The 19,662-nt window shown below is 39.4% G+C and overlaps 1 protein-coding gene across 2 annotated transcripts; it reads left to right on the forward strand.

The window, feature by feature from the left end:
* The first annotated feature begins 1,880 nt into the window (after positions 1–1,880).
* Positions 1,881–19,487, forward strand: rfx1b (regulatory factor X, 1b (influences HLA class II expression)). Of its 2 annotated transcripts, XM_055204294.2 has the most exons (18): positions 1,881–2,060; positions 5,280–5,635; positions 9,237–9,331; positions 9,452–9,526; positions 9,620–9,675; positions 9,762–10,092; positions 10,165–10,346; positions 10,571–10,690; positions 11,891–12,012; positions 12,490–12,608; positions 12,684–12,793; positions 12,873–13,024; positions 13,311–13,408; positions 14,375–14,524; positions 14,666–14,874; positions 14,948–15,101; positions 15,179–15,224; positions 17,426–19,487. In XM_055204294.2, the coding sequence occupies exons 2-18, from the start codon at positions 5,305–5,307 to the stop codon at positions 17,572–17,574; spliced, it is 2,499 nt and encodes an 832-aa protein (XP_055060269.2). In that variant the 5' UTR covers positions 1,881–2,060; positions 5,280–5,304; the 3' UTR covers positions 17,575–19,487. The 2 variants fall into 2 exon arrangements, with proteins under 2 accessions (XP_055060269.2, XP_055060270.2); XM_055204295.2 differs by lacking the exons at positions 1,881–2,060; positions 5,280–5,635 and adding an exon at positions 6,135–6,243.
* Positions 19,488–19,662: the final 175 nt, after the last annotated feature.

Here is a 19,662-nt window from a genome sequence, read left to right on the forward strand (position 1 = left end):
CGAGTCTATTTTATATGGTCTCAAAGACCCTTTCTGACCTACGCACTTTGGGTGTCATTCAGATAGATTATGATAGCGAAGCAAAGACCTTTTGGAAGACAACGTTTCTGTAATTAACCTGTGCTCATCTGTGCATGTGATGTCATAAAACGACCTAATCTCATCACTTCTGACCTTTATTTTTCTCAGCATCACACAATATTGGGGAACGGTCACACCTCGATTGTATTGTCTTGTATTTATCTGACATTAGTTGTTAGTTGTTTGTCTTCCCTTACAAAAGAGTAGTTACCTTGTGGTACGTATCAGATGGTTGTCAAGGACCAAATACTCCTAGATCCTCTAAGAACGAGACCAAGACTAGCTCCCAATGTTTTTCCAAACAAGGATATTCCACAGAGAAATAAAAGAGCTCACATGCTGGCAACACCAAGGCCAAAAATGTGGCCATTATGTTTTGGCTAAACTTCTGCCGTGTAAAAGAAAGAGACTGGGGAAAATTAAAACCCTTTTTTTTTGACACCCTTGTGACATTTCCAACAAAGATAAGACTTGAATATGAAATATGGAGTGATTGTGTTTGCGAATCATGCTGTAATCAGAAAAGCCTGGGAAACTGGCGTATAAGCATATCGACAACGCCTGTTTTTTTATTTTTTTCTTAATCATACATTCATGAGATAAGAAAGTCTGCTCAATATGATTCACCCATTTTGGCATTCATTGAGATAATAGCACATGGCTGAGTCTTCACCATATGGCATAACCGGTTGACTGTCTGACATTAATGATCATTGTGGTTAATATGCTAATTAAGTCCCATTTTGTGTCTGTAATTAAAGCATTTCACTACACAAAAACTGTTGTTATAAAAAATACAAATAAATAATAGGCTACACGTAAAAAGATTTATGTTTAAACACAAAATAGATCAAATTAGAACAAATTTTAATATCTCACCAGTATGAAAATAAACCATGTTTTTTTTTGTGGTAAAAGTGTAGCAAACATGTTTTTTTTTTTTTTTTGGTGTGTTGATTACTATTAACCATTTGAAAATGTAACTATTTAAGGGCCAGTCTGGCCAAGGTGGTGATCAGCTGGTTATAGCAGGTCAGTCAGCTGATCTTCCAGCCTAAACAACTAAGACCATCTTGACCAGCTAAAAACTGGTCAAAACCTCTCTAAAACCAGCTTACAGGCTAAATCCAGCCAACTAGGTTATATTAGCTGATTTATTTAGGAGGGATGTTTCTCAGGTAACTTTTATTTAATGAAGTACACAGACATAGTAGCAGATCAATACCATGATTTTGGACTTATAACTTGGTAATGCCATTTTTTGACATACCCTTACAAAATTAACCATGGTTTTACTAAGTAACAGTTAAAAAAAGGTAAAACTATAGTTATAAAATAACTGTGGTTTTGTAAAATAACCATTGTCTATTGTCTTTTATCTATGTTTTCACCATAATACCGTAGTATTTTCTTGTTTTTGCTGTAAACCTACAACATGATACTATGGAAACTATTTCAACTTATTTTAATAGCTTTTTTTGCAACTGAAAGATTTCTAACATTAATTTGTTTGTTAACTTTATGTATTTTCTGTTTTTCTTTTAACTCTCCTTGAAACAGTACCACGCTTCTATCGAAATGCAATGCGGTTTACGAGCGGCGGCATGTGACGTTTGAATGACATACACATTATCCAATCAAGAAAGGCAAAGTGGGAGTGTACGTCTTGCGTAATAGCTGCGACTCGATTGACAGCTACTGTCAGCAAATGACAGCTTACGTTTTTTACAGACACTCGCCTTATCCAATCGTGAACAGACAAACCTGTTCCTCTTGGCGACTTTTAACCAATCACATCTAAAGAAGAGGGCGGTGCTAAAACGGGTGGGTAGCAACAGTTGCCCCGGTGAGGACGAGGCGCCATAGTCACGGTAGTCGTGGCGACAAGAACCCAGCAACGAGAATCAACAACAACAATTTGAAGCATTAAGAAAATAAAACTCCGCGACAAACTAACAGCAATCAACGAGACGCGAAAGGTGAAAATAACAACTTTATTTCACGCAACCTCCTCTTGTTTTTGTTTCTGACGCGTGCTAAAGTGCGTTAGACACGATTTCCTCAGTTATCGCGCTTTATAGCTCGCACGCGCTCGTGGTTGTTATGACGATGTCAAATCTGCGCGAGCTGTACAAAATGGCGGGTGTTGTAATGTGAGATTTTGCGACTTTTAATTGTTTGCTTATTGTGCACGTGACGTCAGATGAACGTTTAACTGCCTCGGTGACTAACATGAGAGCGCAGTTCACGATCACATGTCAAACAGAGACTTTTGACAGTCGAATTACAGTAATGCTTATTGTGGACTGTTTTTCCAGAGCTTATTGAACACGAGTGATTGTTAAATGTGGATATTGGATTAAATTATCTGTCTAGAGTTGTAATTTTAGATGGCTAAAAAGTTTTTCTTGGTAGACGTCGAAGTGACAAATGTTTGCCAGATCAGCTCCTGTGAGAAGGGAGTGGAGGAGGCGTGTTCTGTACAAGTGGGCGTGGCGTGCGAACTTAAAGGGGCGTGGTTATGTCTGTATCAAGTTTGAAGGAAAAGCTCCACTCTGTTTTGTAATTTTTATTTTGTCAGCACTTTTGATAACATGCTTTACATGTATGTTGCTTATTCGGTCCTTTTAGTGTTAAAGTAAACAGTAAAAATATGCATGCTTTGAAACATGCCTCGTGTTAAATTTCCCTTCTTTCTTTGTAGTGAAATCAATAAAGTGAGTTGTGCTTTAACTTTTTAAAAGAGTTGATTCTGAACAATCAAGATTCACTGTAATGTTTCCTTCTGTAAACAGCACACAATGTCATCACAAGACGGGGCATGTAGGAGCTGGGGGTTCCCTTTAATTGTGAAGAAAATGAGAGTACTGTTAAACAAGTTTGACGAGCTTAAAACCGCCCTGGATGAGAGAGAGAGAGAGAGAGAGAGAGAGAGAGAGAGAGAGAGAGAATATGTGTTTTATTAGCACAGCATGCTAATTATTAACAGGGTCAAAGAGAACTGCTGGACTGCTTACTAACATTTCAGTTACTATTGCGTACTGTCACTTAACCTCAAGTATGTACTATTAGATATAATGTTTACTTTTATACTCGATATACTTTAATATTGTAAATAAACACAACCAAAATCTACTATTTCTTTGCTATGTGATCAGACAAAAAAACTAGTGAAGAAAATTGTATACACTTCCACTGAAGCGTAGATCTAAGTCAAACCAAAAATATTTAATATTACCAACATGCATCACTGCTATTGCTATGAATAGAGGAGGTCGCAAAGATCAATATGGCCACTCTAGCAAAGGAAGTCCCGCCTTCCAGTAAAAAACGAGCCAATCGCCAACCGTTAAAGAATGACATCCTCTGGGGGAGGGACTCTTGACCGAGTGTGCCTAATATATCTTAAAAAGTGAAGCCTCTGGCTCTTTGATCGCCCCCTGGTGGCTGGCTGCAGTACAAGTTATAAACCTCGCCGTCTCCATTCAAATGAATGGGACTCTGCTCTAAATAAAAAAATTATTTACACTTCCAATAAAAGTTTCCGAAAGATGGGTTTTGGTCCTTTCAAGTAGTTGTTATCACGCTGATATATGTTCAAGTGGTCCTTTTTGTGCTAAGTTTCATTTTAGCTAGTAATTTGATGCTATAGAAACGGGGTGTCGTTATGATTGGCGTGGTTGAATTGGTCATGCGAGCGTTTGGGCAGAAGTTTGATATCGCGGCTCTGCCTCTGGCTCCACTGACGATTCCTTCTGCGCATGCCTTGGCTCCAAACTGACGTTTTTACGTAACATGGCAGCGACCGTGGTTGGACATTTGTGGCTTTAATTTATTACAATGGAGGGAGGCGACGTTGCATCGTCCATCTTTTTTTTTCAGTCTATGCTCTTGACAGACTCGCCTGTTTTGTGATTACAATTGACGATAATAAGCAGAGGGTGCATTGTATTGGTTGCCATGGCAATGATTTTTGCATTTTACTATCGTACCTGTAATCGTGTACTTTAAAAATTGCATTTATTGCAACATTTAATATTAGTTTCACTCTATGTAACTTTACTCTCACCATGAACATAGCCATAGAACTTGAAGCTGGCATGACATGTAAAAAGAAAGAAAGAAAAACATTTAATGTGATTGATAATAAATATAGCAAACTTACTGCAAAGTACCAGTCTTGCTTATAAAGACTTGAAAATAAGTTGGTGATTTTTGAATAAAGGTCACGTTCTTTCTGATCCCATTTTTTTAACCATAGTTAGTGTGTAATGTTGCTATAATATCATAAATAATACCTGTAAAATGATAAAGCTCAAAGTTCACTGCCAGGCGATATATTTTCTTTAACAGAATTCCTCTTTCAAGGCCTACAGGGACTTTACTTTAATAACGTCAGTAGAACAGTTTTTTTTATTAAACTCCGCCCACAGGAATACGTCAGTCGCCAGCTAAGCTAACGGCAAACGAATCTGCTATCAAATCACAACACACGAAACAAGCTACACAATCAGAACTCAATACGTATTTCTGAAGGAGGGACTTCATAGAACAAGGAAGACATCAGACCGTTTTGAGGACAGTGAAAATAGCCCTATACAGATTGTGTGAAAAATAATGTGTTTTTACACATGAAACATGAACACATGTTATATTGCGCACTGTAAACACAATCAAAGCTTCAAAAACACAGAAAGAACGGGACCTTTAATAAATTGAATCAATTACGTTAGTAATATGAATAACGAATTTCGAACGTTTTATTACATATGTAATATAAAAAAAAAAAACAGTGAATTTTAAGTTTTCTTAAATGTGCTTTAGCAAGACCTGGAGGCATTGCAAACTTCCTAAGGCGACTTCCTTAAAAAGACTTTGATCAAAACAAGAGACCAGAATATCTCTGTGGACTCTTTTGACAAGTGCTAGTAAAAAGGAAACCACTCAAAACATACTAACCACTGTATAGCAGCATGCAAATACTGCGTGTGAGTGCAGCATGCAAAAATACAGAACAACACTTCAAGCATCATTGCAACAAGGTTTCTCGCAGGCAAGCAGCGCTCACAGACAGTGTCCTCTATCTAAACGAAATGTGTCAAAAAGCACGTATCTCTATGTTATCTGTCCTAAATCTGTTGTAGATTTCTTTTCATTTCCTACATAGCTTAATCCATGTTTAAATTGTTTATTTACAGAGAGATTTAAGCTTTTGTTGTCATCATGGCAACTTCCGGCTATGCTGCCGAGGAGCTTCAGCGCTCCCAAACACAAGGTGGCAGTGTGGCGACCTCCTCAGCACAGCAAAAAGCCATTTCTACCGCCACACCTCAGTACCCCACCGACATACAGAGCTCGCCGGCATCCACGCCTTCACAATCGGGCTCCATCGCGAGAGGACAGACCACACCCACAAGTCAAAAGAAAATCGTTTTGGCCACGCCTCCTCCGGGAGCCGCATCAGTGCAGTATGTCACAGGAGAGCTACAAAGCCCCGCCTCCCAGTCAGGAAATGGCCAGAGCACACCTCAGTATATAGTTGTGACCGTAACAGGTGAGATGCATCGCTAAATACACATATGACTAACCCTGATATTAGGACAGGATTTGGAATTCAGTAATTCCACAGTTTCGGATCAAACCCGCAACTTTTGTGTAAGCCGGCCACACCATTAAGCCACGGACAGTTGCTGGAATGAGTGCGTGTGTAATACGATCATTTTGACACCTGACACGTTCTGGGTCTCTCCCTGAATAGAAGGACCTCGAAATAAACAGGCAACAGCAGAAGTGTAAACTCCCACCGAACACACACATTCTGCGTGTGCTTTTTGTTGTAGGTCCACACAGACACTTTAGTATGCATGCTTTTCATTTTTACCAATATGTTAATGATGTAAGCACAAAATAAAAATAGACATAAAATTACATAGAAGTGACTTGTTTTCGTGATTTACTTATGCATGATCCGTTTCTCTATCCGATACCTGTGTTTACCTGAACTAGAGATTTCTTGGCCCATCTGTTGAGATTAGTTGTTCAAGGCCGTCCTCTATCAGTGAAATATAAAGACAAATCACTCGATGCATCCTAGCATCCTGCACACTTGTTATAAGAACATGTACTTCAGTAGCTGTCTGTACAATCTGGATGTTGTGTATCGTAAGTATGGGGGATTTTGACTTGCGCTTGTTAGTTAGTTGTGCATTCGTGTGATATTGTTCACCGTACCGCGATGTTTGTCTTTCCTGCCTTGCCTTCATTATTTCCTTTTTTCGCAAAGTCGTTGGTCACGTGTTTCCCTTTTTGTCTCTTTATCTTTTTCTTCAGTGTGTCTTCCTCTCATTGTCAAACGGCAGCTGCATGGTTACACTTATACCATGGGTGCTTGTGTTTAAAATATTATTGTATTTATTGTGTTCAAAATATTTGTTTTGTTCTTTTGTGTTGTAAAAGTTGAACACGCACTGTGTGTTGAACTTTAACTGTGCCAGTGAGCACTGTAAGATGCCCAACCGCAGGTTCCCTTTTAAACACTTATCCTGAAATGAAAACGAACATAGAGGAAGTGCTTATATAAATGAGGTTGGAGGGTGTTATCCTATGAGACTCAGTCTTTACCAACGCATGTCTCACTCTCTCTAGTAAATGAAAATTTGAGACCATATTGTAGGATTTTGTCCTCCTTTACAAACTACTTTTTCACAGTTAGCACAGTTTTGCAATTATCCCATGTTTATATATTTCATACGTTTCTGTTTTTCCTTATGTATGTACTGGCCGGTATTTTGATTTTTTTCCCCCAGCTTCAGCTGATAAATCTTTCTCTTCCTTAAATTTGTTGTTTGTTTGTAATAAAAGACACTCAGATGTACAGCCAAAGTCTGACAGACAATAAAATGACCAATTATTATTCACTTTTTAGTGTGATGTTAGATTGTGTTCCAAACAACAACACTTTGGTGTGCACCAAAGTCTTAAGGGCCCTTCACATTATAACGATAACTATAAAAATATAGTTGTAAAAATAGCAGAGTTGACACCACAACTATAACGATAAAGATATAATTAACGATATTGTTGGGATCAAGGGAACGTCTTTTTTTTTTTCAACTGATGAACGATAAACCATTGACAGCCAATCAAATCAATTTGAACTTCAAGTGCGCATTTGAAATAACAAATGACTTGGTGGAGAAGCTCATTCTGAGGTCCTCATTACATAAAAGTACCTCAGGTTTCCAGCGCTGATGCAGTTGCTTTGAAATTTACTACGTAATGCTTTTTATTCTACTACGTTGGCTACGCCAAAAGGTAAGGTATTAGATTACACAAACTACTAGATTCGCTGTTTAGAGTTACGCAAACACTTGCGTGTTGAGGACATTTGCTGGTTATAGCCGCTGTTTAAATGCATACATTTTAATTACATGTGAACAGTTACAAGCGTTTTTATTAAAGAAAATATGCAATATTAGTTTATGCCATTGAGAGTAAACGATTTGCGCGAGTAGCGAATTAGCACAAAGTTATTGCTATCGTCTGGTAGTGGGGACAATAATATAGTTATCGTTACAGTTAATGTTTTAGTTAACGTTATAATGTGAATGGCCCTTTTAATGTGTGTGCACACCGCCAGCAACTTCGTCTCTTTTAATGAGGTCGTTAGGAGGCGTTCCTAATTCTCATTGTACGAGTAACAACTATAAACAAGAGAGTAATCGTCCTCTCAGTAAATGATGAAAGACTACTTCACTATTAAGGTACATTCACATTATAAGTGACTTTGTCGCTGTGTGTCGCTGGTCTCTTTCAAAAGAGACGTTTTTATATCTGGTTGTCATAAACAAATGAGTAACGTCCACTCCAGTAACTGACAAGAGGCGGATAACGTGAACTCCCCTGCTTCGTTCTCATTGTTAGTCGCTCCCGAATGTCGCTCATAATTTGCATAAAGTTAAACATTTCTCAACTTTGTTGCACGGCTGGACACGCCCCATCCAGTCGCCAACGGTTACTGTCGCTCGTGTCGCCGGAAGTCGCACAGCTTCCATTGAAATCAATGAGATCGTGTCGTTCTGCTACTGCTAGTCGCTGCTAGTATGAATGCAGCTTCATTGGTTTCGCTCCCAAAAGTTGCTCAACATTTGCATGAGAAGGTGTTGCTCCATTGTTGCATGTCACTAGAGACACCCACTTTCTGTCGCCAGCGGTCGCTGTATTGCGAAAATGGCAAAGCTTTTACTGAAATTAGTAAGATTGGATTGCTTCATCATAGAGACTTTTTTCTCCTTAAAGGCTGGGTTTTACGGCTCGACAACTTATAAAAACTGATTTCTGTTTTTTTTTTGCTCGTTAGTTGTACACATTGTCACACAGCAGCTTTTAGGCATTATTCTGCTTTTTATAAGCCAGAAATGACAAAGAAGGCGGCCTCTCGCAATACAAAGTCAATGTAGACGGTTGGATTGTTTTCCCCCTGGTGGACGTGGTTTTCAAATTAGCATAACTGCGCTCTGTCTCTATTGCGTGTCGCTGGACACGCCCACTTCCTGTTACCAGCGGTCACTGTCGCTTGTGTCTGCGAAAATCGCAAAGCTTTTACTGAAATTAATAAGATTGCATTGCACCATTGTTGCATGACCCTGGACACACCCACTTTATGTCACCAATGGTCACTGTTGCTTGTGTCGGCGAAAATCGCTAAGCTTCCATTGAAATAAATAAAGCTCATGTTGCTCTCCTACTGCTAGTCACTGGCGGTCTGTTGGCAACAGAAAGTGGGCATGTCCACTGTCCAGCTATGCTACCAAATTGAGAACAGTTCGACTTGATGAGCGACTTTCAGGACTGAATATCAATAACCCTAGAGTCACATTAGCTACAAGAGACAGAGCGACAGGCTACTATTCATTTTCAATGGGAGTTGCCATTTGCCAGCGAAAAGTGATGAGCTCGTTGCTGCGCCGAGAAAGGTGTAGCCAAGATAGACAAGAAGGCTATTTTATGCAAATGCTGAGCGATGCGACAAAGTAACTGCCAATCGGAGTGAAGGGGCAGCGGGACGTAGGTGAAATAAATCAAGATGGCGGAAAATGCAGTCCGATACAGTCATTTAATGTTTATATGTATTCTGTCCATCTGTGTGTTTGTAGAGGGCTCGAATGACTCGGTGTCAGACTCAAATTCTCCTCCATCTGGGCAGACAGGTGTGCCCACACAGGTAGTTCAACAGGTGCAGACAGCACAGGTAATAACACACACGTACATAGACTTGCATAATGTGGGCTGATAGAGATTTTGGATTTTTGGATTTTGATATGAATCTGTCAGAAAAAGCAGTGTAACTTTGCTCACTTGCGCCCCACAGAGGTCAGTGGTGCAAGCTGCAAGCAAGGCTCAGAGCGGACAGCTGGGAGTCAGTAATTTACACATCACACCTGAGGTAAGATCAAACCTCACGAATACTAGACTGAGGTTTAGCACCTGAACCTAAGAAAAAGAGTGTCATGAAAGTGGTTTTTGTGTTTTTGTACAGCATGTGTACTCCAATCAGTTTGGGGAAGGAGATGCCAACTATAATAGTACTCCAATGTAAGCGCACACACACACACACATGCAGTTCATATTTAGCCTTTGTCGACTCTTGAAAACATTTTATTTCACATGATCCATTTCAGTCGTTCCAGTAGTTACTCGTACACAGACTCCACCCTCTACACTCAGACCACGCCCTCCGTCACTTATTATGAGACGCCGCCCACGTCCGGGTCGCAGGTCACATCACCTTCCACTACACACGTGGTCTCGGTCACATCGGGGACAGGCACAGGGGTGGCATCAATGTTCTCAGAAGGAAGTTCAGGGATAACGGTGGCCGCCGGAGGGTCCTCATCAGGTATGGGCGTGGTCACCCCTGGAGGGGCGGGGAGTTACGTGATTCAGGGTGGGTACCTGCTCGGAGGAGGGAACCAGGGTTTCGGACACAACACACGAGCATCGCCTGCCACTGTGAGTATGATTTTGCTTATGATTTTTCGGTCTGTCTGTCTGTGTGTCTCACTGTCCGTCTCTCCCTCACAGGTGCAGTGGCTGATGGATAACTATGAGAATGCTGAAGGTGTGAGTCTTCCTCGCTGTACTCTCTACTGTCATTACCTCTTGCACTGCCAGCAGACCAAGCTGGAACCGGTGAACGCCGCCTCTTTCGGCAAACTCATCCGCTCTGTGTTCATGGGACTCAGGACCAGACGACTCGGCACCAGGTACATTCACAAACTCATTCACATTAAGCAACAAATTTGGTAGCCCCACCCACATTGAGAGTCTTATTCACACAGCCATCTTTAAATAAAATATTGCTTATTTTGTTTTGTGACTTTTTTCATTGTCGCTTTGTTGGGTGTGTTTATGATTTGATCTTAATCTCTGTTCGAGTGTAGGTGTGTATGGTGTAACTGATATTTAAACATGTGTTTGTGTGTTTCAGAGGGAACTCAAAGTACCATTATTATGGGCTTCGCATCAAGAGCAGCTCACCTCTGCTCAGATTGATGGAGGACCAGCAACATCTGGCTATGAGACAACAACCCTACTCACAGAAACAGAGGTGTGTATTATACAGTATGTGACCCTGGACCACAAAACCACTCATAAGATGCACAGGTATATTCGTTGTAAAAGCCAAAAATATATTGGGTCAAAATTATTGATTTTTAAATTCTAAAATCATTAGGATATTTACTCTTTCCCCGCCTGTGTTTTTTTAAAAAAAAGTAACTAGCGGCAGCATTTTTCATGAAAGTTTAATGCCTTCCAGAAAATGTTCTTCTTAAAATATATAAATATACAATATATCAAATGAAAGAACAGACCCTCTGCTTTAAAAAAAAAAAAAAAAGTTTCATCCTACCTAATATGGGTAAGTTTCTTCAAAAACACAAAATTTTGAGCAAAAAGTTTAGATAATTGCAAGTTTGTGAAGGACTTTTGATAGAGATCAGATTCAGAGCGATGATCAAAACATACACGGACATACAGCTGTTTGCCCTAGGGGGATACTTCCCGGTTGTATAATAGCCTGGTGGATAGTAGCGGTATTGCGGAAAGCCGGAAATACTCCTCATTGGCAGAGAAGAGTTTTCTCGTAATTGAAGAGTTAAGTGCAGATCATGTTCCATGAAGATATTTTGTAAATTTCCTACATTAAATAAATAAAAAATGTATTTGTCATTAGTAACATGTGTTGCTTAGGGATTCATTTTGGAAAACTTTAAAGCAACACTATGTAGTTTCCATGTAAAAATGACTTACAGCTCCCCCATGTGGTTGAAAAGCGCAACAGTGCCTTGTATTAGACACTCTTCTGCAGGCAGGGAGAGGGGCGGGGCTGTGTTTCCTATCCTCCACCGCCACTTTCAGAGTGTGCTTTAGCAGCTAGGAGGCTGCTCAGGTTGCAGCAACAGTACAATTTGTCCAGTTAAAAGTTGTTCTATCACTGAAATAATTTTAGAGACATTATTTAAATGTAAAAACAACTACATAGTGTTGCTTTAACAGCGATTGTGCTCAATTTTTTGCACCCTCAGATTTCAGATTTTCAATTAGTTGTATATCAGCCCAATATTGTCCTATTCTAACAATCCATACATGGATGGAAACCTTATTTATTTAAATTTCAGAAAATGTATAAATCTCAATTTCGGCCCTTATGACTGGTTTTGTGGTTTTTCAGGGTATTCCACATATGTGCTGGTTATTCGTTGCTGGTAGTAGTTTTATTGACAATAGTTTTGTCTTCTGACTTCAGGATAAAGCCCATACAGAAGATGGAGGGACTGACCAATGGAATGGGCCTGGGGGTGGGTCAGCAGCAGGGGGTGGGTTTATCAGACATCAGCACACAGGTGCACCAGTATCAGCAGTTTCTGGGTAAGACAGACATGACATATATGTAATAATGATACAGTTGAGCACTTGCTAGTTTGTAAATGTGTGACCTTGATAGGGATGGGTGATAATTTGCATGCGATATCATGCGCATCTCGTCAGTAAAGCCTGTTCCTTGATTAGAAGTAAAACGCCATCAGCTGCGTTCAGATAAAGTGGCATTTACTACACAAAGCAGTAGTTCACTGACAAGCTGGGCCATATCGCAGGCGATACGTCCGCGATAATTATTGTGAAATTGCCCTGCTTGTAAGTGAACTACAGCTTTGTGTAGTAAATACCGCTAATAATCTGAAAGCAGCTGATGGTGATTTACTTCTAAATCTAGCTTGTCTGTGAGTGTCATATTGCTTAAACTATACAGCAGATGCCAATCAAAGTGCATATTTGATGACTGATCAAAGAACAGCTTTGTCTGCTTAGTTAGCATAATTCTTATTTTGTGTGTGTGTCTCTCAGATGCGTCTCGCGCACTGCCGGAGTTCAGGGATCTGAAGTATGAGGATGAATGTCTGCCAGACGGACTCCTTCCTCAACACATTAACACTTATCAGCTGCTCTACAGGGAACACTGCGAGGTCGGTGGCAGGTGCCAAAAGCAACGTTTTTTTTTAATTTGCTTGTCGCTGTCTAACGTGCGTTTGTGTGTTTAGGCAATCCAGGACGTGTTGGTGAACCTGCAGTTTCCTCTTGTTGAGACACTGTGGAAAACTTTCTGGAGGTTCAGCGAAGGACAAACCAGCAGCAACGACTCGGCCGACCTGTGAGAAAAATTCACGCACAATATTTATTTATAACCAAAACCTCTGAGTTAGGTCTCACCCGTCTCTCTGTCCTTGCAGACATGATGAATCAGAGAAGCGTTTACCCATGTCAGTCCTGGTGCTGTTGTGCAAATATGAGCCTATCCTCGCCTGGACCCGTGATTGTGACAACATACTGTACCAAAGCCTCGTGGAGATTCTCATCCCTGATGTGCTGAGACCCATTCCCAGTGAGTTAAATCTTCAATATACTTAAATGGGGCAGTTTCTTGGACAGGGTTTAGCCAGGACTAGGCCTTAGTAATATTTTGACATTTAAGTAGTTTTTACAAACAAACCTTATAAAAACAATACTGGTGTGAATCTTGAGACAAAACATGTGTCAGTACAAGGTGTTTTAAAATCAAGCAGCTCAAACATGCATTTTAGTCTGGGACTAGGATTAACCCTGTCTGGGAAATATGCACAAGTTTAATCTGCAGTGAGCATAATTTATCATTGCGCTCTCTCCTGAAGGTGCCTTAACTCAAGCCATCCGTAACTTTGCTAAGACTCTGGAAAACTGGCTCACCAACGGCATGATCAACATCCCAGAAGAGATGGTCCGCACCAAGGTCTGACAAACAGAGAGCTCTATTAAAGGATTACTTCACTTTTATTAAAAAATTCAGATAATAATCACCTCTATGTCTTTCTTTTTTCAGTTCAGAAGAAATTATTTTTTTTGTGGACCTCGGTTTACAGTTTCAATGCAGCTTTAAAGGACTCTAAACAATCCCAACCGAGACATAACGGTACATTCACACGGGGCGAAAGCGTTACCGCCTGACGGAAGGCTTGTCTGAAGCGTGGCCAACAGCCAATCACAGTGGCCGCAACACATGCCCTGGTAAACATAATTGGCTGGCTCGCACATAGAGCGATATGATTGGCTGGCGCACGCGTTGCCACGAGCAACAGCATTGACGTGACGTGTTAACGCTTTAGCCCGTCAAAAATAATAAAAATGTGTATTAAACCACAACTTCTCATCTTCCACCAGCCGTGTTACGCCCCAGCACAACCTTGCGTATTATCTAATCACGTCCAAAGGTCACACGTTACATATGTGAAACGCACACTTGTGGACCATTTTAAACAATAAACTGACATAAAGACATTAATTAGTATCATTTCACATACAACAACATCAAAACAGTCCTCTTTTTCGCACTTGTAAACAATGGAGCGGTAGTTTCGCATACACCATGCGTGACCTTTCGACTGACACATCACACGGCTAGTGCAAGACGAGAAGTTGTGGTTAAAAAGTACTTTTTTTTTGTGAAAATGGTGATCGTTTTACTAGATAAGACCTTTATGCCTCGTTTGGGATTGTTTAGAGTCCTTTGAAGCTGCATTGAAACTGTAAACCGTCCACTATATGAAGAAAAATCCAGGAATGTTTTCCTCACAAAACTTAATTTCTTCTCGACTGAACAAAAAAGAAATTTTATTTTTAAGAAAGTGGAATATTCCTTTAAACACTGAATGTGTAACCACTGTCAATGTGCTCATTGTAACGCCATGCTTGCGTTTAGGTGGTGTGCGCCGGAGCGTTCGCTCAAACGTTGCGACGCTACACATCTCTCAACCATCTGGCTCAAGCCGCTCGTGCCGTCCTGCAGAACACCGCTCAGATCACGCAGATGCTCAGCGACCTCAACCGCGTCGACTTCACCAACGTCCAGGTAACACGGCTCTCTCCGCCTGCTGCTATGTTCCTGTATAACTCATTTTACCATACTGATAAAATTTATACCTTGTAAAGTCGCTTTGGATAAAAGCGTCTGGAAAATGCATAAATGTCAATGCTTTCCGTGTGTTCACAGGAGCAGGCAGCATGGGTGTGTGGCTGTGACGATGGCATGGTCCAGCGGTTGGAGCAAGACTTTAAAATGACTCTTCAGCAGCAGAACTCTCTGGAGCAGTGGGCCACGTGGCTGGACGGGGTCGTCTCGCAGGTCCTGAAGCCTTACAGCGGCAGTCCGGCCTTGCCTAAGGCAGCTAAACTCTTCCTGCTCAAATGGAGCTTCTACAGGTGAGGAGGAGAAGTCAGCAAGAGATTTAGGAAAGAGAGCTTCGATGTTTAATATCTGCGTGTTTCTCTCTAGTTCCATGGTGATCAGAGATCTGACCCTGCGCAGTGCTGCCAGTTTCGGCTCGTTTCATCTGATCAGACTGCTGTATGATGAGTACATGTATTACCTGATCGAACACAGAGTCGCTCAGGCCAAAGGAGAGACACCCATCGCTGTCATGGGAGAGGTACAGACATACACAAACACTGTCATTTAAACCCATGGCTGCATTAAACCCTTACACATCAGTGTTTGTTGTTGCAGTTTGCCTGTTTGAACAGAAGTCAAAGGTCATCAGATCCTGATAAAGGTAGTTCACTTAAACACACATTACATCATTGGCTATGTTTACATGAATAAAATTGTGTCAGTCCGACTGAATTTAATCCAATCGGAGGTTATGACAATCAGTGTTGGGGGTAACGCATGACACGTAACGTGCATTACGTAATAATATTACTATTAATATTATTGTTTTTTTGTACACATTAATACTTGAGTTACTTTTTTAAAAAAGTCATGCAAGTTACTTTTCAGTTTAATTAATTTGATAAAAAAAAAATTTACTGAATGAAACTGAACGTAGTCACGTAGAATTACGCACTCTATGCATGCGCATCTAAGTGGAAACAGTTTGAGTGAGAAACAAAAATTGCAGGTCAGAGCTGCGATGGAAAATTCATGCGATTTTTGCGATGGAAAATGCAGTTTTTTCTAAGTAAGAAAAAATAATGCAAAAGTAACTTTTTCCATGAAAAGTAACTTAGTTACGCATTTAGTTACTTTATTATGGAGTAACTTAATATTGAAATGCATTACTTTTAAAAGTAACTTTCCCCAACACTGGACGAAAATACAGTTTAGTTAATCTAATTAACATGTTCGTTTACATCTACATTCTATTTAATCCGAACCAAACGTCTGCGCAATTGAACAGCCAAGGTTGCCAGATTCGCACCTCAAAACTAGCCCAATGGACATTCAAAACTAGCCCAAAGACTACAATTCAAAAACTGTTCAGAGCCCACATACCAATAACTAATCAATGTAATCCTTCGCTCTTTAACCAGCAGAAAATAATTAACTTGCACACTGCAAAAAATGTCAAAAAAATTAGTTTGTAGCTTCACGCGGTCCGACAGTCAGCTGTATCTCTCTCATTCATCACATTGTAAGTTATTTGAATAAACAAATTAAACTACTACATGTATTCAGTATTGTTTTCGTTTTATGAAAATATGATTACAGTAGCTTCTTACGCACTAGATGGAGACATGAGCTCCAATTATTTGCTTATTTTAAAATTATTTCCATTTTAATTTAAACCTAAATAAAGTATGCGCAAACAAATTAAGTAAACTGTATTAAACATGAACTAATAAGCAAATTATTTTGTATATATTCTGTACTGTAATCGCATTGTTATAATAATATATAATAGCAGAATAAATAAATCAGCTAAATCTGCATATTTATATTAGCATAATATTAGTTGTTTTTAAACAATTATTGTATTTATTGTTTACTGTCAGTTTCTATGAAAGGTTTTACTGGATGGATGTGTGGATACAGATAATGGGTGCGCGTGCGCCACATACACATTCAGCTCTTGTGTGTGTATTATGGTTAAAACAAGTGTTTTGTAGAGATTTACTGTGTTTGTACCAGCTATTATAGCAACCCCTTACTGCACAAATGATGCCGGTCTTCCTGAATTTCATAATAAACAGTAAAAAGTCTTACACAAAAGTGATCAAAGATGGAGGCGCCCACATTTACCAGTCCTTACAGAAAAACGCTGAGTTTGTTTGTGATTGTTGTGAGCAAAAATCCTTGATCTTGCGGCATGTTTTCTTAAAACAAAATTTTTATGCAATTTCATACGATAAAATTGCGGGAACTTGCAAAAACTTTTTGCAGCTTTTCAATGATGTTCACATCACATAATCACGTCACTTCATAACGTTCCCAATGGCAACAGGGGACACTTTGTTAATGCAAAAAAATGTCAACTTTCTGCAAAGATATATGTGATTTTTGCTACATAATGCGGGGATTATGAAATCATGCAAGCCCGCATATTTTGAGCACGGAAATCTGCAATTTATGCTGCGAAATGTGGCATATAAATATGCGGACTTTGGCTAATTATGCGGACTTTGGCTAATTATGCGTTGAATCATGCAATCGCATAATCACGTTTTTGTGGAGGGACGGATTTAAGTAAAAAAAAGGTGGAAAAGACGTGACCTTAAGCACAGTTCTTCTGCGCATGTGCACAATGTATTTTTGCATCTGAAAATACTATGATTCACACGTTTACATGCATACTTTTCTCGAAATTTGCATCCGATCAACCTCAATCCTATTGCTGAAAGCTTTATCAATTGAGCCTTCAATACGATTACAAAAAAATACAAATATTTAGTTGCATGTTAACGTACCTAGTGTAGGTAGTAAAGGTAGAGGTTTCTGTTTTATCATTGTGCTCTTCTGCTGGTGTTTGTGCAGATGAGGATGATGAGGAAGAGGACGATGAGACCGACGAAGATCAGGAATTATCTATGCCTGCTCACTCTGTTGGGATGGGAGAGGAACCTCTAGAGCCGCCTGCGAAGCTCGCCAGAACAGACCTGTTCACTGGCAACACACAAAACTAACACACACACACACACTTGAGTTTATTTGTGCTCATCGTTCCTCAAAGTATCATCATCTCTCCTCTCAGTCCTTCATTTGCTCAAACTCATGAAAAAGGAAAACATTAGTGTTAAACTAGAAACAAACTGCATTTGAGTTCCAGTTCTGTTGAATTTTTGGAGGGGGACAATGCAGTGAATCATTTAAACTTGACACATTTTAATGAAGCCCTCAGTGATAACTCTAGCAGTGATATGCCTTACGTGTACACATACATTTTCATCGCCTTCACTTCTCAAAAGCTGCCATGTTTGTTATGTGTCTTGACTCTTAAAGGTCCTGTGAGGAAGGTTTCTCTGATACATAGCAGTGCTCTTGTCGTCCCACTGAAATTTAGTAATGGCGTCTTTTCTATGAAGAATCGCATGTTTCTCAAGATTGGACAGCCATTGGAGGAGATGCATGGTAAATTGTTAGCAACTGCTCAACCTATTTTTTTTTTTAAAGCACATAGTCACGTTTGATGTGTGATGTGGTTCTTCTTTGACACAAATCAAACACAAGTAAAGTCGTCCACAGACTATATTTTAATCATAAATCTAAACTCACTATCCTGAAAACCCAATCAAAGATATTTCAGGGATCCTTGTGGCTCGAAAATGTTCTCTTCCAGGTCTCGGATCTAAAAACTATACAGCTATATGTAGTACATGGTCATGGCGCCATTAAAAAAAACCAACTTTTGCCAAAGCCAATCATAACTTACATAGTCCTGTTACTTATTAATATTCATGGGCGTGGTCAATCGAAAACAATTTAGCCTTTTACAGCAGTAATACTACACATCCTTTCATGCCTTTCGTTGGACAAATCTGGCACTTGGAGAATTAAACTTTGTATATAATTATGAAAATGACACGCAACTGCAATTTCAAAGCTTCAGAAGAGAGATTGTGTAATATAAATGGATCAAGTGTGCCTTCTATAGATTATTTGTGATCCATAAATCACTTTCTTTTTTCGGACGTTATATTGGCTTTCCTTTAGTGAACTAAAATCGTTGTTTGTTCATCTTGTGACTCATTTCATTATGTCCTGCATGTGTCTATGTGGGACAGGTGAACACAAATAAATGCTGAGCACAAATTATGCAGTTGTAAACCTACACGCACACACACACACACACGATATTTTGATATTCTGTATCTAATTATGACAAAATTGCCAATATTGTTTATCTTAAAGGTTTTTGTTATTCCCATAATCCTCACTTGTGATTCATATTACTGTAATACAAAATGTAAAAATTCTGCATAGATGAAAGGCAGAAAAACACAATATTATATACTGTAGTAGTATTATATATATTTTTGCATTACAGTAATGACGGTGAGATCAGATTTTGGGTTATTGTGTTCTGCATAAGTGTCCTGTTGGTCAGGTCAAATTTGAGTGACTGTATAGCTGTTTAATGGCAAATATTATTGCAAAATATTATGAATGCAGATTTTAAATTCTTAAGCAGTATGTAAGTGTTGAATTGTATTATAAGAGTTTACTGCAAATGATGTCACTTTAGTCTGTGTGTGCATTTGTTAGGAACCCCGTGTATGATTATGCTAACGTGTGATACAGTTTTATGATTTTGTACCGTTGAAACCATAATGGCCTTATTTGAAGTATAACTGTAGCAGAAATCAATGTGGAAATTTGTTTTCTTGTGCCTCATACTGAAAGTGCAGCGTCCCCTTTAAAAAACAACAACATACTGAGAGAATCCTGCTGTGTGTAGATGTTTTGTATTTTATGATCAGGGTTTAGACACAACATACAGAATGCATTGAAACTCGGTAACATGCTTTACTGGAGTAATACAAAATATTAACTAAATTGAAAGAGATGTTTAATAAAGATGTAAGTGATAAGGAAGAAATGGAGGTTTGTGAATGGTGTTGCAGGTGTTTGTATAAAGTCTTAAGGGGAGGTTTCCCGGACAGGGATTATTTTAAGACAGGACTAAGCCTTAGTTTAATTATGAAATATAACTAGTTTTAACAAACACACCTTACTAAAAAACATTATTGTGTGCATTTGAGGCAAAACAAAGG

Source organism: Misgurnus anguillicaudatus, chromosome 3 (assembly GCF_027580225.2).
Source record: "Misgurnus anguillicaudatus chromosome 3, ASM2758022v2, whole genome shotgun sequence".
NCBI lineage: Eukaryota > Metazoa > Chordata > Actinopteri > Cypriniformes > Cobitidae > Misgurnus > Misgurnus anguillicaudatus.